Raw genomic sequence first — 25,439 nt, 5'->3', positions numbered from 1 at the left:
TTCAAATGATTCAAATAAAACATGTAGTTTCGATGACCTCTCTGTATCTAGCGTTGCAAGTAAATTGTATTCTTTTTAGTCTATATATTTAAAAAAAAAAGTTGGCTGATTGACTGATCTATAAAAACGCACAGCTCATACTACTGCATGGATAGGGCTGAAATTTGGCATGCAGATAGCTATTATGAGGTAGACAACCGCTATGAAAGGATTTTTGAAAATTCAACCCCTAAGGGTGTCAAATAGGGGTTTGAACTTTGAAATATGTGTAGTGCGCGAGGACGAAGTCGCGGGCGTGACCTAATTTAAACATAATAATTGTTGTAAGTGGAGCGCACAAATTAAATTTTATCGTTATCATCCGATGGACGTCCACTGTTGGAGATAGCTTTCTTGTAGGGACCACACGCCACGATCTTACGCCGCCTGAATCGAGCGGCTTTCTATGACTCGTGGTAGTCTGGCCACCTAGTAGGAGGGTCTACCAACACGCTTTCCGGTGCAATGTCATGGGGCAGGTCCGCTTTTAATTACAAAGCATCTATACTTTTTTAATTTATGGACTAGCGCTTGACTGCTGTCTAGACCTGCTGGCAAGTGATGATGCAGGCTATAGACCTCGCTTGCCTAGAAGATGCTTTTTCACTCTTGATTTGAAGGGACCCATATTGCAACATCTACTACATTTACATAATCTTTGAGAGTAAATTACATAGAGTAATGAATGCAAGCGATACGCATCTTTGTGTTGATTCTAGCAATTGTAGTTGGAGTGTGATTTTGTTGCGTATAGGCTTTCATCATTACTGATCTAATTACAATTATCTGGTCGTTTACCTTTCGTTTTTTTATTTTATTGTAGAGTTTTATAAGTAAATAAAATCAAATCAAATCATTTATTTAGTAGGTAGGTTTATGTGTGGTTTATGTCGACCTCCCTGGTGCAGTGGTAAGCACTTTGGTCTTATTAGTGGGAGATCCCGGGTTCGATTCACGGCAGGGGTTTGTAATTTTATGATTTCAAAATTTTTGGTCTGGTCTGGTGGGAGGCTATGGCCGTGGCTAGTTGCCACTCTACCGGCAAAGCCGTGCCGCCAAGAGATTTAGCGTTCCGGTACGATGCCGTGTAGAATCCAAAAGGGCATGGGGTTAATAAAAACTGACATACACCTTCCAGGTTAGCCCGCTTCCATCTTAGACTGCATCGTCATTTACCACCAGGTGAGATTGCAGTCAAGGGCTAACTTGTATCTGAATTAAAAATAAGGTAAGTAGGTATAAAATGTTAAAGTGAAATTCCTGTAGAGCCACAAGCAAATAGCGCCAGTTTTCAAGTCAAATGGGACTTGTGAAAAGGAAACAGCTGAGCGCGGTCTATGAAGCTCTTCCTGTCGTAGAGTTCCCAGGAATTAGGTACCTATGTTATTTGCAATGCCAATACGTATCGGGTTACATTTGACTTGAAGATACATTTCGTACTTAGTTAGTTTTTAAGATAATGTTTTTTTTACTTTTTTTTTTTTGCCCTTTATATCATTTAATTTAGAATAATATCTTACGAGATATCACAAAATTAAAATAATATGAAATAAACTATTAAAAAACTTAAATCTACAAAAAACCAACATTAAATTAAAAATAAAATAAATTAAATCTAAAACCTCATCAAGACTTTAATTTCGTTTTAAGTTTATTTAATAGAATTTTTGTTTGTTCTAATTATATCATCCTTGGAAATAAAATTAAGGAGACCGATCAGTTTTGGGCCCAGTCTTGTTACAGAAAAAAATATATGGAAAAATCCTTTGAAAATTTTAATTTACATTTGCTTACAGACTAGCAGACTTCACTTTGCACACCTTTGAGAGTATTAAAGACAACTTCTCAGACATGCCGGTTTGTGTTCATATATATATATATGAACACAAACCTGCATACGTTTCTAAAATATGGGTTCCTTCAAGTCAAGAGTGAATAGGCTATCTTCTATGCAAACGCGTTCCATTTTAGGCTGCATTGTCACTTGCTAGATCTGATTGCAGCCAAGCGCTAGTCGACAAATAAAAAAAAAGTGTATTTAAAAAAACAGGATAAGGCCCATATCCACTGACACCGTAACTTGAAACGAAGGGCTCGCGAATATTTGTACAATTGGTACTACCTGCGGATACGGAAGGTTACGGAAGGGGACGGGACGGATGCTACGGGAGTAAGCCCACTTTGCTGCTGCACACACTCACTACTTCCGGTAGTGTTGTATAGAAGCAGGCGTTTGAGATAGAGGCAGACTTTGCGGAAGTCCATGATATAGGAAGAACCAAAAGCTTAACCCATCCATACTAGATTCTTTGGGGTGTGATCGACTGCTCTGAACTACACAAGCTCTGCTGCGTTTATGCACCCTCTAATTACAGCTATCTCCGCCACCGCTCCAAATTTTTCGTAAGTCCGTTTAGTCGCGCGCTCCAGGTCACCCATACCGCGCACTTTGGCTGCGCTCAACGCGCTGCTGAAGGAGTCCCCTCGCTGTGACATATTTGCTGACAAATGGGCTGACCTCATGGGTCAGATTTTGCACTTTTGTGAAAATTTATAATTTTGCTTTTTAAAATTTACAATTTTAACAATTTTTGTATGTATGTTTATGTTAGTTTGTACTCGTAGTTTAATTAGTGTAATTGGCTTTATGGCCGTTCTAATTAAATAATAAATAAATAAATAATAATAATAATAATAATACTAATATTATTATAAATGCGATAGTGTGTCTGTCTTTTCACGGCCCAACCGTTCAGAACCGTTCAACAGAGGTAGCTTGCAATCCGGGGAAGGACATAGGCTACTTTTTATCCCGGAAAATTAAAGAGTTCCCACAGGATTTTTGAAAACCTAAATCCACGCGTACGAAGTCGCGGGCATCATCTAGTTTTGTATAATCCGCTTCAATAGACAAATCTGTACGGTGCAGCAGGCAGCATGCGATATGCACCGCCCGCCCGCCCACTGCTAAACACGCACAAAAAGCCAGCCACCAATAGCAATACGCATTACCACCACACAGATCTCCCAAAACGCCAAGTGTGTTTGCAATTGTCTTGATTTTTTTGCACGGGTACAGTTAAAGGCCTGAAGAGTAACATAGGCTATTTTGTATCCCGGAAAATTTAGGAGTTTCAGGGTGATTTTTTAAAACCTAAATCCACACGGACGAAGTTGTGGGTATCAGCTAGTCATAAAATATAATATATACCTACCTACCGCTAGCGCTACCGATAGCGCTACCTACTATGTACCTATGACAAGATATTGTATTATTTTTATTATCATACAATTTAGGCAGTTTATACTAACGTCGCTTTAAGCATTTATCCCTATTTAAGATCCATTCTATCACTTCCTGTTCCGAACAAACTCTCCCGTCCGATAACTAAAGGTGAGCGTGTCAATGTCTTAATAATTAGGGTTGCAACTACATAGTTAGTATCTTCTTCCTAAATATATAAAAAAGGAAAAGCTGACTGACTGATCTATCAACGCGTAGCTCAAACTACTGGATGGATTGGGCTGCAATTAGGCATGCAGATAGTTATTGTGACGTAGACATCCGCTAAGAAAGGATTTTTGAAAATTCAACCCCTAAGGGGGGTAAAATACGGGTAAAATAAGTCGCGGGCATAAGCTAGTATTTTAATATGACTTTTCCGCATCAACATTAAACTTTCAGCTTGATTCGTCCATTAGTCATTCAGTCAGTCAGTTAGTCAGTCAGTCAGTCAGATTTTCCTTTTAAATTATGTAAGTAGATAAAGATTTAAAAATTAGAATCCGACCAGAAAGATGTTAGATTAGGTAGCTTTGAAGTTTAGAAACTAAATAACAAACAAATGTATTCAGAAAATGGGAAAAACTGGGAAATTCAAACAAGTGACAGCCCTATGAAACTATACTTATAAAAATAACCGATGCAGCCATATTGCTGCTATAAATCAAAAACGTCAAGAACAACTCACGTTTAAAACGCATCGGCTTATTCTGTTAAACGAATCGTACTCGATTATATCATCTATCGATTACTCGATATTCAACGAGCCGATAGTTTCGTTTTGCACTTGAATACAGAACTGATTGGATGCTCTTTCACGTATGATTAAATTAATTAAATTCTAGACGTGTTGTTATTACTGAACGATAATAAATGATAGCGTAATCGTATGTTTGATTTTTGAACTGACGTTTAATATCTATACAAATAAATGAAGTTGACGTGTCTGTCTGTGATTTCGAAATAAACTGCCTCTTATTATGTCCATAATGTGATTTTCTGATCAATAGCTTAATTAAAATACTGCATGTTTTGGATTTTTTTACTGTCTCTCGGTCTGTATATTACTGGGATAATATTGGTAGCGCCTGAACTAATTCGGATGATGCTTTCACAGGCAGGTAGAAGATTTATACAAGGAATAGTAAGCTATTTTCTATCCCGGAAATAATTAGAGTTTCTGCGTAAAAAAAAGTTAATCTACGGGGATGAAGCCACAAGAAATAACTAGTGATTTATAAGCAAGATTGAGTATTTGGTTCATACGGTTAACAGTTAATGAGAAAATTAACTATTCGTGATTTACAAATAATAATATGCCTATTTGATTACGTTTAAATGATTGACTTAGAAAAATGTAGATAGGTATATGTACGTGTTAAATAAATAATTAGTTTACTCACTAAGTATACGCTTGCATTCAAAAGCCTTTGGAATGATCGGGCTAAAATTTAGCATGCAGACAGCTATTATGACGTAGGCATCCGCTAAAAAAGGATTTTTGAAAATTCAACCCCTAAGGGTGTGAAATAGGGGTTTTAAATTTGTGTAGTCCACGCGGACGAAGTCGCGAGAATAAGCTAGTAATTTGTTTTTCTTTTTTTAAAAGAATATTAGCCATGTTAAATGACTAATATTCCCCTTTCCTCTCCAACTAAGCATCAGGCTTGTGCTAGGAGTAGGTACGACATTAGTGCAACGGGCGGGGTTTGAACCGTCGACCTTTCGGTTTTCAGTCCACTCTTTTACCGGTTGAGCTATTGAGGCTCTAAATTACTATAATCTCTAAGTTCTAACATCCAGAATAACGCCGCCGTGTGTTTATTTTTAAGTAACCCCTTTTATACGGGAATTATGTTCATTAAGGAGTTTTTATTTGTTTCTATTTCCATTGAGGGCCCGACATGTGGCGTCATTGTTGAGATTTAGTGGGCTTTCGGAAGCACGGGTTAAGCCTTCTTCCGTCTATTAACGTAATGTCTTTGTCGTTTAATTGTTTACAGATTGTTTATTACTTACATCGCATCACGCACAGTTCAGAAAATCTTAGCATTACCCGTTTTCTTTATAAAAAAGATTCCGACGAGTTGAGAACCTCCTCTATTTTAAAGTCGGTTAAAAATCGCCGATATGGTACTTTAGATCAAATTCCTCTGTTTTATTCTAAAGTAGCTGATACCCGCGGCTTCGTCTGCGTGGATTAAGATTTTGCAAAATCCTTTGGGAACGATTTTCCGGCATAAAAAGTAGCCTTTATCACTCTCCAGATCTTTAACTATAGGTATCCATAAAAAAATCAATATAATATGTATATACGATGCAATTCATGCAATTGAAGTACCTATAAACCAACCAACAAAACAAACACACTTTCGCATTAATAGTAATAGGAGTAGTTTTCCCCTCAAATAACACTCTGAATAGAATAACAGGATTTTTCTGGGAGGAGGAAAATTCGTTCGATTTCGAGTTCGATTCTTGGTTGATTTAATTTAGATTCACAATTCTTCAAAAATTTAACAAACCTTTGTTTGACGAATAATGACAAAAACGTATAGGTAGGTACTTTATTAAAGAGGTTTTCTAACAAATTGCTTTTAATTTCATCTTACAATACTTAACAGTAATTTATTTATCTTACATCGCTAGCTAGCCATTAGGGTCTAAATGATTGACGCAAATCGCGCAAATCATACTTTATGTAAAAAGTTAAATATTAGATGAGTATGCTAAAACACATTTTTAAATGTTCTTCTGGACTTCCAGAAACCCGAATGCGTCATATCCGTGTATTTGTTCTGGAACACGCATTATTCTAAGCGCAAAGCGTTCTATTGATTTAATCAATGCATAACATCCTAATCTCATCTAAACGCTTCTAAACAAAGCATTCCCATGGAGCCGGGAACAAATCTCCAGATGCTCGCATTTTTTACAATAAAACGGAAACGGAAAGACAACCTATCTCGCTTTTAGGCTTTGACTACGTGCTCCGGTTCTACTCCGGTTCTGTTCCATACAAGCTCATAATATTATTTAGTATGCGACAGGTAAAGATGGCAATCGGGGTGGGGACGCCACGCACACCCGCACAGCCCCCGTGCTGGGTGAGCGCGGGTGACGTGCGGGGGCGACTTATCGCTAACTATAAGCTTATTAGGTTTCTTGAACCAGCTCGGATGACTCAAGTTAGGTACTAGCTCAGACAAGCGAGGAACAACCGCCTGAGTATGGATTCCTAGAATGAGAAAAGAGGATAGATGCACAATTGCACAGATCTTTCTTCTAAATGTCTTCGTTATGAAAACAGAGGTTGTTCCGCCGTTGTTTTGACCTTCGTAAAATTATTTTCGTAGACTACATGTAACCTTGCAGGTTAGATTAGGTTACACGATGGGGGAGGGAATTTGTGGGAGTCTTGATTTAGCATAAAGGGCAAATAATGTAATAAAATTGATGTTGCAGTCTAAGATTAAAAAAATATAAAAAACAATAATATAAAAAAACAAAGTTAGGCTAAAGTTTTCTTGGTTATAGGTTAACCTAGAATAGCTTACCGTAACTGTGCTTTCTTTAAAAAAAATGTATACAACGGGACCGGAGTGAAACCGGTCTCCATGCAGTCAAAGCCTAACCGTCCTTACTATTTCCGATGTTTTTTGTAGTAGGGCACATTATATTCGCAGGTTTTTCATGCACAGATTGTAAACGTCCGCCACCTGCTACGAGGATTCGTTCCCAACTGACGTTCATATGGTGCTGGCCTTAACTACAGGTTTGCGAAGGTTTGTTTTGGTTATCGTTTCGCATGCCATATTTTTGAGGCTTTGGTTTTGAAGGTTGACATGTAAAAAACTTTTTTGATAACTTGGGTTAAATGCATTTCAGTCAAAAGTAGACTATGTTGTTCTCCATGTCTTTAAAACTATATCAATCAAAAAAATCATGTACTAAATTTCATCAAAATCGGTTAAACTGTTGAGCCGTGAAAAGCTAGACAGACAGACAGACATACAGATAGATAGACACACTTTCGCATTTATAATATTAGTATGGATATCTAAGTACAAGATGTATTTCAAATGGCACCAAAGATGTTGTTTGTATATTGTATACCACAAGCGGCTCTTTAATCAGATCTATCGCCTAATAGCCAGTCAATCATAGATCACAGGAGAGGCGTGATCAATGGGGTCACTGACTCGTCATCCATCTCCGCGATACGCTGGAACAACACGGCATGTTTACCCTCCCACGGTGCTGGAGGATGCCACTGATACGCCATTGTCACTGGATGACTACTTGCTCGCTACCGAAAGCGAAAGGTCATGTTCTCATACACTTTTCGACATCTACAAATTAGTAAAATAAGAAGTTTTAGATTTTTTTGAAAGAATCAAATTTAGAAAATAATCGGTACGCGACTATGGTAACTAACCCTTCGTGTGTGATGTGTGTCCAACACACGAAGGGTTGAGTACCATTTTACAAGAAATAGGTATTTATTTTTTTAATTTTAATGGCTGCCATTTCGAAACTTTTGTCATTTGTTCACGAGATACAGACAGACGGACGGAGGGACAGCGGAGGTTTATTAATAGGGTCCCGTTGACACTCTTCTGTTACGGAACCCAAAAAGGAACCCTTGTAGGACTTCGCTGTCTGCCTGTCTGTCGTGTCGGTCAAGATCTTTCAAGGGAATCAAAACCTATAGGATACATCCAATTGACCTAGAACATGTTGGCGGGAAGCATTGTCTTTAAATAGCACAAGTAAAGGAAAACATCCGAAAACCGTGAATTTGTGGTTACATCACAAAAAATTAATTAGTGTTAATTCTTCTATGATGCTACGGAACCTTCGAGTTGGGGGGGGGGGGTTAGGGGTCGCGAGCGCGAAGCTCCCCGCCTGGGGGTGAGCCCTAGGGCTCGAAGAAATACCTAGTATGAGAGGTCGGGGGTCGTCCTCCGAAGGGCGGACCACGGCTTAGGATGACGACGACACACCTCATACCCCGATTGCCATGTGGACCTGTCGCGAACATTTACGCTATGCCTATAGGTACAACATTGATCTCGTGCCATTTAATTAAAAGTGTAAGATTTGTAGCCGTTTCAATTTGAAAGATGTCTTTATTCGGAACATATGCGTGATGCGCGCCACTAAAAGGACTTATAAATCGGTCCGGATAACCCTAACGCGTGTAAATCATAACGCGTAAAAAGGGGACATGTATTAATAAGAATGTGTGATTTATATTACTGACGAAGGTATACGGTTATAGCACGTGAGGTTTAGGTAATATAATGATTTTTAGGCTTATTTCGTGGTTTATCGACATATTTTAATGTAGATAACAGGTACATACCACGATTAATTGTTGAAGTTCCGTTCCAGCGAAAAGAACGAGAAAGAGGGTAGTTCGCTATTGCCCATGACAGCTCGAACTTCATCTCTCGTAGCACTGCAGTCCCGTCGTGACCACGACCCGTGCAATTGGGTTGCAATATCAACAAATAAAAACATCAAAATAATCGTGGTATGTACCCGTGTTAGATAACCTCCATATCTCCATATTAAGTACTTCTATACCTAAGCTATACCTAAGTATTAGAGATAAGTACTAACTCAATATAATTTAATAATATATCTAACTATACCTACTAACCTATAATTGTACCTATCTATAACCTTTAAACCTCACATTAGTAAATAAGCCTATTTTAAAATGTACTCCATTATATTGTAAACAAATCATTATTATGTAAACAAACCAAATCTCGCCCTCGTCCTTTAGACCATTCATTATCCTCTCCAGTTCCAAATCACATATATAACCCAGATATCCCAAAATCCAAACATTCTATTTCAAACTCTGTTCTACACTGTTACTCTGTTTCTTTAAGTATAAGTTCTTTGTTTTAATTATTGTTTAAATATTATTCATCTTTATAAATTAAATTTATTAGTTTTTATTAAGCCCTTTAATTACGTAACAAATTGGCGCAGTCGGTAGGATAATTGCGTAACAAATTAAATTAATTGTGCAAATTTAAGACGACAAGAACGTGCGTCAAGAGACAATAGCTCAAAACGTACGGTAGCTGCAAGCTTTTAACAAATGTCGCCGAACGCAATGCTCCTCATCTTGATGTTACTGTGGTAAGTGGCTTAATTTGTCTGCTCAATTCCTATTTTTTTCCTTGTGTGTACTATTTTATATCTATTTATCCTATTTCTACATGCCTAAATCCATAAAAAACGAACCATACACCAACTCTCTATATCCCAACTTATCTCAATCGCCGATACACGACACAAACACAATGCCTCTAGAAATTAACACGTTATTAAAACTCATCCCAACATTCGACACCGCAGAATCACAACAAATCTACAGATTTGTCCGGTCTTGTGACTCTGCATTTCTTCTAGCAGACGCCGAGAAGGAACAAATCCTACTCGTCTATGCACTAAATAACATAACGGGTACATGTGCTTCCGATGTCCACTCTAAACAATATACTTCATGGGAAGACCTTAAGTCCTACCTTATTGAGAAATTCTCCAATGTCAAGACGATTTCACATCTCAATTTAGAACTACAGTCGATGTTCCAAAAACCAGCCGAAAGCATAACCGACTTCTTCCACAGAGTCGACTTATGCCGAAGCAAAATAGTTGAAAAACTAAATACCGAAATCAAAGACAATACGTTATTAGGTCGGATGGCAACAACAGAAGAGACCGCCTTAAGCGTCTTCGTTAACGGCATTAGCTCCGAAATAGGTACGATGCTAAGAACGCGAGGTTTCCAAAACCTAACTGTAGCTGGGCGTTTTGCCATAGAAGAAGAAAAAATACGAGCTATGAACACAGCTAGGCAATCCTTATTTAAAAATAACACGAATCAACATAAACCCAGCTTACAACGAACTCAAATCATTCCTAATCCTCGTACAACTTATAATTCATACCCATCAAATACGAAAACCTGTAACTATTGCAAAAATCCAGGTCATCTAATATCTGAATGTCGCAAAAGAGCATATAACAATAACTTGCGCAATAATATCCAGTCGGACTCCCTCATACGAAACACGTTGCCAGCCTCTCTGGCACAAACGCGCCCGTCAACACAACGAGCCTTACCAACCCCTTCGGCACAGACACGCCCACTAATACAACGTGCCCTACCAGCTCCTCCAGCTTATGCAAATAATTTAAACTGCGAAGCGACCAACGAAATGAGCAGCTCGTCGGAAATCGCTTCAGCCTCCTGCTCAATGATCCAAACTCCGACACCGAGTTTGAACCTAGAGAATTTCCAACTCAAATGGTAAGCAGACCTACTCTGCCCAAACAAAGTCTTAGTCGCAGTTTCCAAAATCCAGTCCATCGGGGACACAATATAACTGCCTCTAAGGAAATCAATGACGCATCGCCAGTCTATCGGAGACAATACAAAGATGCATCTACGCAAACCAATCAAGATTCAATATCCTCGAACACTGTATCTGAATTTCAATCAAAATCGGTAACTCACGAACAGGGTAACCAGCCCCAAACCCGCAGTACTGATGTAATTACTAACTCCGAATCTTTCAACAATACTAGATCTGCGAGCTCCGCAAAACCTACTAATTCTAACAAACCTACTATTTCCACCGAATCCAACATACCTACGAGTTCTACTATTCCAACTAACGTTACCAAACCTACCATTTCCACTGATTTCACCAATTTCTCAAAAAATCATGCCAAACCCACTATTCCTACGAAATCCCGTAAATCTACCAAATCACGATACCATTCAAAGCCTAAACCCAAACCTAAACCTAACCCAAAACCTCAGAATACTATTCCTACCGATTCAAACCCTATTCAATCCTACTCCGTATCGCCTCTAAATGACGTACCTCCCGAGAACTTATTACATTGCACATTCCAAATAGAAAATCAACCCGTAATTCTATTAATTGACACTGGTGCAGGAATTTCAATATTGAGACAAGACAAAATAGGTACAGCTCAGCTAAATGACCTAGACAAAGTCTCTATAATAGGCATTTCTAACTCGCAAACATCAACCACCAGTTTTGGCTCAGCTGAAGTTTCTCTAGACAACTTCCCAAAGTTTAAATTTCACGTAGCTAATTTGAACCTTAAAGCGGATGGTATTTTAGGTAACGACTTCATGACACAGTTTAACGCTAATATTTACATGAAATCAAAAACAATGCGCATACGTGATAAAACCTATAAGCTTCACTATCTTAACGAACCCGTCACTAATTACGATCCAAATAAACAATTTCTTGCAAGCCGAACGGAAACCATAATTAGATGTAAAACAAATAACATTGACTCGGGCACAGCCATTATTGAGAAACAAATATTAGCTAATGGCATCGTTATTCCTAACGCATTAGTAAATGTCACAAACAATTCATTCTATATCACTTGTGTAAATGCTAACAAAAACGACGAGATAATCACTACGCCTATTATTAATGCGGTTCCATTTAATACTAATGACTATAATATTACAAACTACAACACATCCCAAGAACCTATAACGATTAACAACATGAACTCTTTAGACCGTCAAAGCAAAGTTATGCAGTTAGTAAGAAAAGAACATCTAAATTCCGAAGAATCAGAATCTTTAAACAAAATAGTTTCCGAATTTTCAGACATATTCTTTATTGAAGGCGACTCTCTCACATTCAGCAACCACACGAAACATCGAATACCTACAACCTCTGACAAGCCCATTCATACTAAGACTTACAGATTCCCACAAGTTCACGAAAACGAAGTTAAGACTCAAGTCCAGAAAATGTTAGACCAAGATATTATTCAACCTAGTTCATCCCCTTGGAGTAGCCCAATCTGGGTAGTTCCTAAAAAACTTGACGCTTCTGGAAAACAAAAATGGCGTTTAGTCATAGACTACCGCAAACTAAACGACGTAACTGTAGGTGACAGCTATCCACTTCCTAACATCACTGACATTCTAGACAAATTAGGACACTCTCAATACTTTACTACCTTAGATCTTGCCTCAGGATTCCATCAACTCGAAGTCGAACCCGAAGACATTCCTAAAACAGCATTTAATACACCCTATGGTCATTACGAGTACAAAAGGATGCCTTTTGGACTTAAGAATGCTCCTGCCACCTTCCAACGTGTAATGGATTCCGTACTCTGCGGATTACAAGGTGAAAGATGCTTTGTATACCTAGATGACATTGTTGTTTTTGCATCAAGTCTACAAGAACACGAACAAAAACTTTGTGAAGTATTTTCTAGACTCCAAAAATACGAACTCAAAGTCCAACCTGACAAATGCGAATTCTTAAGACGTGAAGTAGCGTACCTAGGTCACATTATTTCTAGCGAAGGCGTAAAACCCAATCCAGACAAAATTCAAGCAGTCAAAGATTTTCCAGTTCCAAAATGCTGCAAAGATATAAAAGCATTTCTAGGTCTTACAGGCTATTACCGACGATTCATCTCGAATTTTAGCAAAATAACTAAACCACTTACTAGTCTTCTCAAAAAGGACACACCTTTTATTTGGGGCGAAACCCAACAAAAAGCATTCGAAGAGTGTAAAAACTTACTAATTAATCCACCTATCCTGCAATATCCTGACTTTACAAAAGAATTTGTTTTAACCACTGATGCTTCAATACACGCCATCGGCGCAGTTCTATCTCAAGGACCAATAGGCAAGGATCTACCTATAGCTTATGCATCTCGCACACTTAATAAAGCCGAATCAAATTATTCCACTATAGAGCGCGAATTATTGGCAATTGTTTGGGCCGTCAAACATTTCCGTCCTTATCTATTCGGTAGAAAATTCAAAATTGTGACTGACCATAAACCACTTACATGGTTATTTTCTATAAAAGACCCAGGTAGTCGTCTCGTTAGATGGAGACTAAAACTAGAAGAATTTGACTACGAAGTTATTTATAAAGCAGGTAAAAGTAACACAAACGCCGATGCGCTTTCACGACCCCCTGTCATGAACACTAATGTTGTAGACCCAACACTCGACGATAACGACATTCCAAATTCCACTCAAAATCCAAAACCTACTGAAGTATTCTCAGAAGATTATCTCCAAATCAATTACTCTCATTTTTTTGAAAACTCCACTTATAGCTTCGACACTCCAAATCTCCATATTTCTCCAGACAATCTCTTAGACGACAGACATAAAGACATATTTATTCCCATTTCATGCGAACTGTCAGATAAGAACGACCTTTTTAACACTGCAATCTCAACATGTCCTCAAGTAGATCCATATTTAGAAAAACCCAAAACACTTTACGATGTCGATTTAGTGGTTTCAAATAACAAACAAAATATGTTTTTCGGTTGTACAAGGCCAACACATTTCGACTCATGGGATTCTGAAAGTTATTTCAAAACTCTTCTAAGTTGTTTACAACAACATAATTGCAAATCACTTTTCGTCCCAGATCTCAAAAATTACCCAACATGTAAATTACAAGGCAACGAACAACTACACATCACCGCATACTTAGCTGACTCCTATGACTGCGAAATTACGATTTGTGAAAATAAGGTTAAACATCCAAATCCAGAAGAAATCCCTGAAATTCTAAAAACATTTCACGATGACCGTTTATCAGGACACAGAGGAATAGTAGAAACAACACGTAAAATCAGATCCGAATATTTTTGGAATGGTATGACTGATACTATAAAAGACTATGTTAATAACTGTATGACATGCCAACGTGGTAAAATACAAAGAAAAACATACAAAGCTCCCATGGTTATAACAACCTCTTCTACAGAACCATTCGAACGAGTTACCATCGATTTAGTTTCTTACTCTGACATTACAGGTGACTCTAACAAATACATACTGACCTTACAAGACGACTTAACTAGATTCGTCCAAGCTTATCCCATTCCCGATAAACAAGCAATCACTGTCGCTAAATCCCTTCTAACCTTCTGCCAACATTATGGCATCCCAAAACGTTTTCATTCAGACCAAGGTGGTGAATTTGTCAATAATATCCTGAAACAGCTAATGAAATTATTAGGCTCACAACACACGTTCAGCACAGCATATCATCCACAAACAAACGGCGCATTAGAACGATTCCATGCAGTACTCAGAGACCATATACGCATGTACTCTACAAAAAGGTCCCACAATTGGGATCAAATCGTACCACTTGCAATAATGTGCCATAATACCTCACTGAATCAGTCGACAGGCTTCACACCTCATGAACTCCTATTCGGATATAAACCTCGTTTGCTTTATACCCTTAAAGACTCGCGCGAGTACACAACAAGTGACTACCTTAACGACCTTAACGAACGTCTTAAAATATCTCGTGACATAGCTCAAAGAAACCTTAACAGCATGAAAGATAGAGCTAAAATACGCTATGACAATAACATCAAAAACATAGCTGATTTTCAATTAGGCGATAAAGTTATGCTCCGCGTACCTAATCCTAATAATCTAGATAGCAAATGGGAAGGACCATACGAAATTGCAAGAAAAGGGTTCAACGAAAATTACATTATAAGGAAATCTGGTAGAAACCAATTAGTTCACGGCAATCGCTTAAGACCTTTACAGAATTGCAATGATCAACTTGATACCTAGTTTTAATTTATATATTAGATAGTTTTAGATAGATTTATACATAACATAGTTTATACAATTAAAATAATATTATTTTACAAATTTCTATTTACAAATTATACAATTTTACCAAATCTTTTATACTTCTAAACTCTCTAATTCAAAAAAAATAAAATAATTTCTAAGTCGTATAAAAGAATAATGTTTTTCAGGTCGTATCATTTGGTGATGGCCAATCCTATCCCACGAAATCAACCAAATAATGAAACACGACATTTCAATACCAAATTCGCTGAAATCATGAATACCCATACTTCAGTTTTACAATTTTATCTTTACTTAAATTTATTCTTGTACAAACTCTACATCTTTGTGAAAAACTTCTATATCAATAAATTTAAAAATTCATACACTCCTAACGTTTTATGCTAAATTATATTCTATATTATAAATGAATTCTAAACTTGTAATCACAAATTAATACTTCTATTTGAACTTCGATTAAAACTATTTTAAGAATTTTGTACGACAAATACCTAAGTATTCTATTTGCGAATATTTAGATCAAACTAATGAAATCATTTTTAACTCATTATAATTAAAACGAATATCGACTATATCTTCTAAATCCTAAAATTTACAATTGGCCCAAAAATAGTTTTAGATGTTTTACAACAAGCATATTGTCTATTGAATCGAGCACAATCTGCCTATCTATTATTTTACCGTATCCATCAAAAACTTTTAATTATAATCACATGAAAAGCTTCATCAATATAATTGCTTCAAAAATACATAACACTTTACACAATACTTCAACTTTATAGAATCTATAACTCTAATATTATACACAAATCTCTTTAAGTTAATTTAGGTTTTACAATTTTATTCAAATTAATTTATATTATCATAATATAACATTATATTCCATTCCTTTTAATCATTCCAATTCCTCTTTTATTCTACCTTCCTTTCCTCGAGCAAACATAACTTGCCACTTCTACGACACGGCAACGCTGCGTGTCTACAAGCTTCCGGAAAGATGCAAGATCGTCGTACTTACCTGAAAGAAGATTCTACAAGCAACAAAAAGAACTACCAATAAATTGCCAATTAAAATATTCTCAACAAATAGCAACACTTTTAAAACGCTTAAAAATAACCGATGGATATTTTCACTAAAATTTAAATTGAACATCAAAAGATCTCTGAAGACTCTAAAATCATTTCATCGAAACAAGATGCAGATTCTACGCAACATTTGTGACATTGAATGCAGAACAAGACACATACCACTGAATTCGCTGTACATCATCAAGGATCAAATCAAAGTACAAAAACAACTTCTAAAGGAGTATCAAAACTCCTTCAATCATAGTGATTCCAATACCAAATACTCTTTTGCCACTATGGCACTGGGCACATCTATGCTCATTTTCCTAATATAATATAAATGTTGTCCCTGGCGCCGCTTCTGCCTTCGAAACCAAAACCAACCAGATCGAGATCTGCAATCCAGAGGTTGCATTCAAATTTTCAACAACTGTTTCGACAACTCTCGTCAGCATCAAACTATCCCAATGGCCACGATCATCACGAATGCAGTTTCCAAAGACGAAGAAGAAGAAGAAGACCTACCAACAACTAACCCAAGATCGCGCACTCCAAAGGCCCGATCTTTATTCTAAGAGGGGAGGTGTTAGATAACCTCCATATCTCCATATTAAGTACTTCTATACCTAAGCTATACCTAAGTATTAGAGATAAGTACTAACTCAATATAATTTAATAATATATCTAACTATACCTACTAACCTATAATTGTACCTATCTATAACCTTTAAACCTCACATTAGTAAATAAGCCTATTTTAAAATGTACTCCATTATATTGTAAACAAATCATTATTATGTAAACAAACCAAATCTCGCCCTCGTCCTTTAGACCATTCATTATCCTCTCCAGTTCCAAATCACATATATAACCCAGATATCCCAAAATCCAAACATTCTATTTCAAACTCTGTTCTACACTGTTACTCTGTTTCTTTAAGTATAAGTTCTTTGTTTTAATTATTGTTTAAATATTATTCATCTTTATAAATTAAATTTATTAGTTTTTATTAAGCCCTTTAATTACGTAACACCCGTTATCAACATTAAATTAGGTAATATAAACCATTTATTTTATTTTATTTTTATTTTTCATGTACCATAATTGTAGTTACAAAGTAATAATAAATTAAGTTACATTGGAAATGCTAACCATATTATTGTTTAAAATAAATGGACTCAGTTCTGGGTCTAACTATTCTTCGAAAAAGCTGACTCGATTTTAACGGAACTTTCGCTTATAGGCAGATTAAAGATTCAGGTTATTATTAATATTTAATTCGGAACTACGTTTTACAGGATTTTGTGGATCAAGTTATACACATAAGGTAGTGTAAAATATAAAACTCAGTTATTTATTTAGATCCTATTTCCATTTCAAAAAGTTAAACAGAGGTACTCAATCTTGTATCTTTCGCGAGGGGTTCGCGCAAAAATAAACCTAAAACAATTCAACCTTGCATTCACAACCCTCCCTTAATCTGGCAACACCACCTGTTGATGGGATTTTTATGGGGCACTGGTGGCCGGTGCGCGAACGTATAACATTACGAAGGTTATTTATTTTAAGTCGGTAAAAATATGGGTGACCGAATTTTCATTACTTTGAATCGGTATCATCATCATCATCATGATCAACCTATCGCCCCGGCTCAGTGACAGAGCACTGGTCTCCTCTCAGAGTGAAAAGGGGTTTTGCCATAATTTACCACGCTGGCCATGCGCGGATTGGTAGACTTCACACACCTTTGAGAACATTATGGAAAACTCTCAGGTATGCAGGTTTCCTCACGATGTTTTGCTTCACGGTTAAATCAAGTGATATTTAATTACCTACTTAAAACGCACATTACTCCGAAAAGTTAAAGGTGCGTGCCCGGGATCGAACCCCCGACCTCCGACCGACATCTTATATTTTACACACAGGTAACCTCCTGGTACACAGGTATCTAACCTGTGTATAAAATATACACAGGTTAGATAGGTAATATTTTAATCAAGCGATAACAAATCAATCATCTAAATTCATTAATTTAAATTTGGACTCCCTTAAATATATCATTTAACATATGGACCTTATAACGAGTTGCTCTTCTTTTTATCTTTTTTTTAATTTCCCCTTAATATAAAACAGTATTACTAAGGGGTTACTTTTTCAAAATAAGAAAGCACGGCAAGGGATGCGCTGTTTCCGCCACGAACGGGTTGCGCAGACACATGCGCCACAGATTTCCGGCAAGACGTTCCGAATTTAAAAACACCTGGCCACCAACTACTTAAAAGACTCCACTTTTTGTTCGATATTCAAATATAACCCTTCCAAATTTCAAATTCGAGGGAACTCCCTTTACCCCTTTTCATTAATTTTTTACATTGTCTGTGCGGTGATAGCTTACTGGTTAAAGAAATCGCGTCGACCGCGGGAAGTCAGAGGTTCGATCTCGCACGCACCTTTAACTTTTCGGAGCTATGTGCGTTTCAAACAATTAAATATCACTTGCTTTTACCTAACGGTGAAAGAAATCATCGTGAGGAAACTTGCCTGCCTTAGAGTTCTTCATAATGTTCTCAAAGGTGTGTGAAGTCTGACAATCCGTATCTGACGGCGTGGTGAATTTTTCATTCTGAAAGGAGTACTATGTTCAGTAGTGAACTGACGATGAGTTCATCATGATGATGATGATGATGATTATTGTCTATGCTGCGTTCCAACTTTTTTTCCGACTCTATTCTATTTTTAAAAATCCAAAGGTCTTTTTCACAGACGGTGCACTGTTATCGGAGTCGCATTAGGTTTTTGCTTTGCACGTTTTGGGTGTTTTTTCATGTATGCATATGGCAGATTATTTCAGTTATTTTTAGGTTGGCATGTGCCGCGCCATTCGCGACAGACGGTGATGTCACTCGTTTTTTAATTATTCATCAGGAAGGGGTAATGTTTTTGTCCTAAGCTTGCAACACCAAAAAAGTTTGTTTTATTAATACCCGACAAATGCAAAAGACGACATATAAACAACCTCAAACAAGCACTTGGAGTTTTTTCTTGTGAAATGCCCTTCACTTAGCACGGTAATTTTATTTTACACGACAAATACATACCTTCTTTAAATATTTACTCGACATTCAGTCGGAAATCGATGATTCATGACAGTGAAAGAAGCCGACGCACTTTGGCTCTTTGCTAGAGTGATTTTAAAAAGTTAAAAATCTTGTTTATGGTTAATACGTAGACGCTGACTAATGGAGCGATGGGTGAAAGTGATTCGAACATGTTTCGCACTATGACCCGACCTAGAGCTAGGAGCCTTATTCTGGTAAACTTACAACAGAACTCCTTCATGAAACAAGTGATGCGGATAGAATATAATAACATTATTATTTAAAAAAAATGTTTTTAAATTTTAAAAAGAGCATTTACTGAGTTTCTTACTGGATCTTTTCAGTAGAAATTACTTTCCGAATCGGTGGTGGTGGTGGTGGTGGTAGGTAGCTGTACAGGAAACAAAATATTTCATTTCAAATAAGTAAGTACGTTTAGCAAATCGACCAAACACTCCATAATCATTATTCTGTAAGTAATCATTTCTAAGATTTTATTTACATTTTTTGAATTGTAACTATATCGCTGCTGCGAGCTTTTACTACTTCAGTTATGGTCCAGAGACTGCTTTATTGAAATGAGATTATTTTTATGAGTTAAGATAATTTTGCTATTTTTTAATCATTTATTTATTTTGTTATAAAAAAGTAGCACTAACTATATGTTTTGTTAGTAGATTTTCAATATTTGAAAATTAATGTTAAGTAAACAATATTAAAAAGTCGAAATGGCAAAACAAATTTTGTGTTTGTGATTATTATAATATATTTTGTATCTAGAAATTTTGTTATCTTTTTCTATTAAGTTAGGTACTTAATATAATATTATTTTAAGGAACGATAATAATCAATCATAGTAATCAATTCACTCTACTACTTGTAAATAACTAATTACAGCGCAGCGTTTGAAAACAGAGATACATTATCGTTTCAACATCGTATCACATACTCAGAATAAGGTCTTAATAAATTCTGTATACGCTCCGTGTACGATACGTAGAATTTCAAAGTTAACATTAAAATTAACAAATCACTTGACCAAAGGCCATGAAGGTGAAACCACGGGTACCGTATTATAATTCAAATCTGCAATACCATAAAATTTGAGCGACTGTTTCTAATTCGGGCTTTTACTTTTGTTTTGTTCTTGGCGTATATTTTCACCTTTCTTTATTAAGTACTACTCATCGCTATTTTATTACTGTACTACCTTAATGTATGTAACTTATTTAAATTTTTCGATAGCTTGCTTCGAGAAGCTTGGGGCCAACTTTTCATTACAGCTTTTTGCTTTCAAAAAAATCTCAAATTTATATAGATAGGTATAGGTAGGTACCACGGAACAGAAAAAACAGTTTTTTCTGTTCCGTGGTAGGTACGTACTGCGCAACATGAGGGAGTCCTTGTGTGTTCAACAGGCTGATTTTTGTATTTGTTCCTTTGTGGCTCTCTAGATGGAGACTTAACGCGTGGACCGATTTTAATGATTCTTATCTACATCAATAAATTAGAATTATTTATTAGAATTATTTATTTACTCTCAATAATACGAATGCTAAGTACTAAAAATAAGTAGTTTTATGAAGTGAAACATAAAATTTTGAAAAAAATATGGGCCAATAGACGTCATAATATTTGAAAGTCAATGGCGAAGTGCTGGAACGCTGGAGCACTTCGCACCCGGTTTTGCCTGTAGGGTAGTAACTAGCTCTCTCTCTCTCTCTCTCTCTCTCTCTCTCTCTCTCTCTCTGTCGTATTACACATTGCTAAGGGCCCACATGCTTATTTGTGATAGACAGACCGACACACTTTCGCATTAATAATAGTACATAGTAGGTAGATATGGATCTTTGAAAATCCATGGGTCTTGTTTATACAGTTTTCGAAAAAAAGTAGAACATTTGGTGACCCTACAGTTACGTAATCGGAGTCCAACTTGTTGTAAAGCTAAGTGCACACCGGTCTAAACTAGAGACCTCAAAAGACTCATCGATGCGACTTCCTAGTTTTTGTGTCGGCAGCTGCATTGGCACGTGCTGGGACCACACCAGTCGTTTGCATATCTGTGCCATTGCTTCGATTTATCCGATGTATTAGAAAGTGGAATTTTTTATATTAGATTTTATTAGACACTTAGACTTACTTAACTTAGATTAATTAGACAATTTGAAAGATCATTGACTTAAAATTAAATAAGATTAACTACCACGCTGGCCAAGTAAGTAGGATTAGTTGACTTAACACACTCTTGAGTACATCACGGAATACTCGCAGGCGTGCAGGTTTTCTTATGATGTTTAGCACTACGTAAATATAGTATTTGAGCAGGTAAACATGATAAGTTGCAAGTTCATGGCCTATAAATGGTTTTTATTATTCTTTCTCGATTTGAAAACAGGGACGGCTTCCCAATTTCTCATTCAGTTAAACTTATCTCGATTTTCGAGATTGACATTTTCAATATTTTCAATATATTCCGTAAAAATGAGGAAATTTTTATTTGCTGGCAGCCTTTGTTCTACAACTACGCCTCAATGTCATTCAAGTGCCAAAAGAGCCTTGTACAATTTATTTTTCTCTACCTTCCTTCCAGATCCTTTTTTCCACGCACATGCAAACTGTGGAATCAAGTCCCTTCAGCGGTGTTCCCATTTGATTACAACATGGGCGGACCAACAAATTCCTGAAAGTTCGGCAACACATAGGTTCCTCTGGTACTGCAAATATTCATAGGCCGTGGTAATCACTTAACATCAGGTGACTCGCCTGCATAAAAATATCTATTTAAAAGGTAAAAGAGTAACTTCTAGCTTAAACGCGTTAGAGGCGCACTGTACCCGGCCAATAGGATCTTGTTATCCCGTACCTACTGATAATGAAATCAATAAACTACGAGTGAAAAACCTAACTTCAGCAAGTCAAAAGTTCCGGACAAATCGCGTTTCTTAATCTTTTCTTCGAGGAGGTTTCTGCAATCTGTTTATCTTAAGTCATCTAAGAAAAACTAGAGTAAAGAAAATAGAAATCAATAAAGAGTCTACCTCCACACTAGCCTACCTCTAACGTGGATGTAGTAAAAAACACCACAAGATTTAAAAAAAAAATCAGGTATTCAAACGTTAGCACGTGTTTCACGACACATGTGCATTAAAAAGTAAGTACCTACCTCTTTTCACGTTTCAAAAGGAAGAATCGGAAGTTCCATTCCATATCCGAATGAGTACTCACCATATGGAACGAATATTATTCGAAATTCAAAATTCGAGCACATGAAGTCCCGCCCTCGTACTATGATGCAACCAAATTATAAAGGTCTCACTTGTCGTTTATAGAATTCGCCGAATAATACATGCGGATGAAAGATTAGGGGGTCAAGTTATATAAGTTTTGTGAGCTTTTTATTTGAATAAATTATTTGTTATCGTTCCGACGTAATAATGGTAGGGCTGTCACCTAATAAATAATATTCACACTTGGATATCGATAGTTTTAGGAGTGAATGTAATAAAAAAGAATTAACTACACAAATTTCAAACTCATATTTCACCCCTTTAGGTGTTGAATTTTCAGAAATCCTTTCCTACGTCTACGCCTAAGTCACAATAGCTATCTGCAGGCCGAATTTCAGCCCGATCCATCCAGTAGTTTGAGCTGTGCGTTGATAGATCAGTCAGTCAGTCACCTTTTTCTTTTATATATGTAGATTACTCCAACTTAAACAATCATCCCATATACAGTGGCTGTCTACCAGGATAATAAATGAAAACATAAGTATGACACAAAACTAATTTAATATCGTGACAAAGATTGTAATATGACACACCATTCCAAATGGCTCGGATTTTTTACCGGAAATTTTCGAAAAACCATTAAAAAGCTTCATAAATCATTGCGCATCTGCCACTTTGCCGCGGGCGTTTTTTATTTTTTTAAATACCTCTGTCATAGACAATGGATTGCAAAATAATATTTTTTTTATTAGTGTAATTTTATATGAGTTTCATTGATTTCTCTATTGCGTGCGGTGTTGATCTCGGATGGTGTGGATAGGTTTGGCCGTTTAAAAACTTATTCGGTATTGCACATTATTGTATTGTCGTGGCTGTCATGGATTAAAAATATTGTCTTTGTGTTCATATTTATGGTTCTAATAGAAATTTATTATGGTATTAGTTTATTGGATTGATAACCTTGGGGCAAGGTAGCGCTATTTCCTAAAAGAGAATTAGGCAGAGTAGGCAGACTATGGAAAATTAGGAACATTAATTCTCAAAGGTGTGTGAAGTCTGACAATCCGCACTCGGCCAACAATAGTCATAGTCCACTATCCACTACTGCAGCGTAGTGGACTATGACAAAACATTCCGATTTATTCCGATTATCGTCCAGGAATATTGAGTCGATATTATAATAACTTATTCATCTTTTTTACCTAGCAACATCGCATAGTAGATATTTTATTTAGAAGCCTTTTAAAATAAATCAATGTCCAGAAAAACATGAGTAAAACAATTCGAACGACCTTCCAACGGATGCTAGTTAGAAAAACGTAAAAAATAAACTTTTATATTCACAAATAACTATTTAAAATTACACGCCTCGGCAAGCTTGTTTACTGAAATTGGTCAATTTTCGGCCAAATTGATCAATTTGCAGTTCTCAAAGACAAGTTGTGCAATAAATCAAGATGCCATTATGACTCCGACTTGACATTATACCGGAAATGGAGTCAAATGATCCGGCATTGGAATTAGACGGTCAGTGTCAAAGTGGTCTATCTAGCCCAAAGTAGATATGAAAAAATCATAAAAACAATAATCTTTTGTAGCAAGGAACTCTAAAACTTATTAAAAGTTTCCGCTTATCGTGTACAAACATCTACAATTAATTCTCCGAGTCTTAATAACAATTTGCTTAGTTTAATTAACCAAGTTAACGGCCAATTGTAATGTGAGCATGCACCGCTGCTTGAATATTATGGTTCTCAAAACATTATAAAAAAATAGGGCATACCATTATAATATGAACTAGAGGCTAAAATGCAAGTGTTAAAACGTGATCGTGTCAAGGAGATGTTACAAAGATTTTTATAATGCCTAAGTACCTATTAGGATAGTCTAGTAGTTAAGATGCCGGCCTCATATTCAGAGAGTACAGGGTCCGATCCCGGGCGCGCGTTTGTTGTGTTTAAGCAACTAAATATCACTTGGTTTAACGGTGTAAGAAAACATCGTGAGAAAACCTATACATGCCTGAGAGTTTTCCATAATATTCTCAAAGATGTGTGAAGTCTGCCAATCCGCATTTGGCTAGCGTAGTATAGTATGGCCTAAGCTCTTCTCATTCTGCGAGCAAATACATGCTTATTGCTCATTGCAGGTGGTGATGGTGGAGGAACATATTGTATCTCGGCGCGCTCTTGAAAATGGTTTATATCCAGCACTGTAGCATGTATTATGTAAACTGATGAATTGGATTAAATTGAAGCGTTCATTGGAGAGAGCTATGCTTGGAGTTTCTCTACATGATAAAATATGAGATTTGTCGGAGGATCAGAGTAACCGACATAGCTCAACGCGAACGGGTTGCCAAGCTGAAGTGGCAATGAGTAGGGCACATAGTTTGAAAAACCGATAGACGTTGGGGTCCCAAGGTGCTAGAATGAGGACCTCGCACCGGAAAGCGCAGCGTCCAAGGCAGACCCCAAGGAATCACCAAACGGCGCACTGGTGCAGTGTGACCTATGAAAGACCTAAGTCCAGCTGTGGACGTCGATATGCTTCAATAGTGAAAATTAATTTTCTTCGAATGTGAGTCAAATAGGGAATCGAATCTTGGGAGAGTCTACGCTCATTTAGAAAATATTTTTTTCCAAAATTGATTCCTTCAACTTAATATTTTTTGGCTTTTGAAGTGAAAAAAAAGTAAAAACACACCTTACAAGTGTGTTTTTTCACCTCTACATCAGTGAGGTTGTCAAAAAATCAAATTATAAATCAGGCGACAGGTGAAAAACATCAGTCCGGGTAGCGGGTTCGATTCCGGTCGGGCAGATGCGGGCATTTTACGCCATGTTGATGTGATTGAGTTGGACCATGGAGCAGCATACCTCAAACATCAGGCAACAAAATCGTACCCACCTAATGATTAAAAAGAAGTAAGTTTGTAACAAGCGCCATGATAGCCGCCTCCTATTTGGTGCATGAGGCATCCTGCATGAGGTTTCCTTGCGATATTTTTATTCCTG

At 36.8% G+C, this 25,439-nt stretch overlaps 1 protein-coding gene across 1 annotated transcript; it reads left to right on the top strand.

Moving 5' to 3' along the window:
- The first annotated feature begins 9,648 nt into the window (after positions 1–9,648).
- Positions 9,649–11,397, top strand: LOC138403868 (uncharacterized). The gene has a single exon (XM_069505968.1). It carries the CDS (start codon positions 9,649–9,651, stop codon positions 10,663–10,665), a length of 1,017 nt encoding a protein of 338 aa, XP_069362069.1. The 3' UTR covers positions 10,666–11,397.
- Positions 11,398–25,439: the final 14,042 nt, after the last annotated feature.

Source organism: Maniola hyperantus, chromosome 21 (assembly GCF_902806685.2).
Source record: "Maniola hyperantus chromosome 21, iAphHyp1.2, whole genome shotgun sequence".
Lineage (NCBI taxonomy): Eukaryota > Metazoa > Arthropoda > Insecta > Lepidoptera > Nymphalidae > Maniola > Maniola hyperantus.
The sequence above is the reverse complement of the archived record's forward strand: the minus strand, read 5'-3'. Positions and strand labels throughout refer to the sequence as shown.

What these genes read in the sequence shown, in the direction of transcription:
- LOC138403868 (XM_069505968.1), top strand. Translation starts at nt 9,649, where the DNA reads ATGCCTCTAGAAATTAACACGTTATTAAAACTCATCCCAACATTCGAC.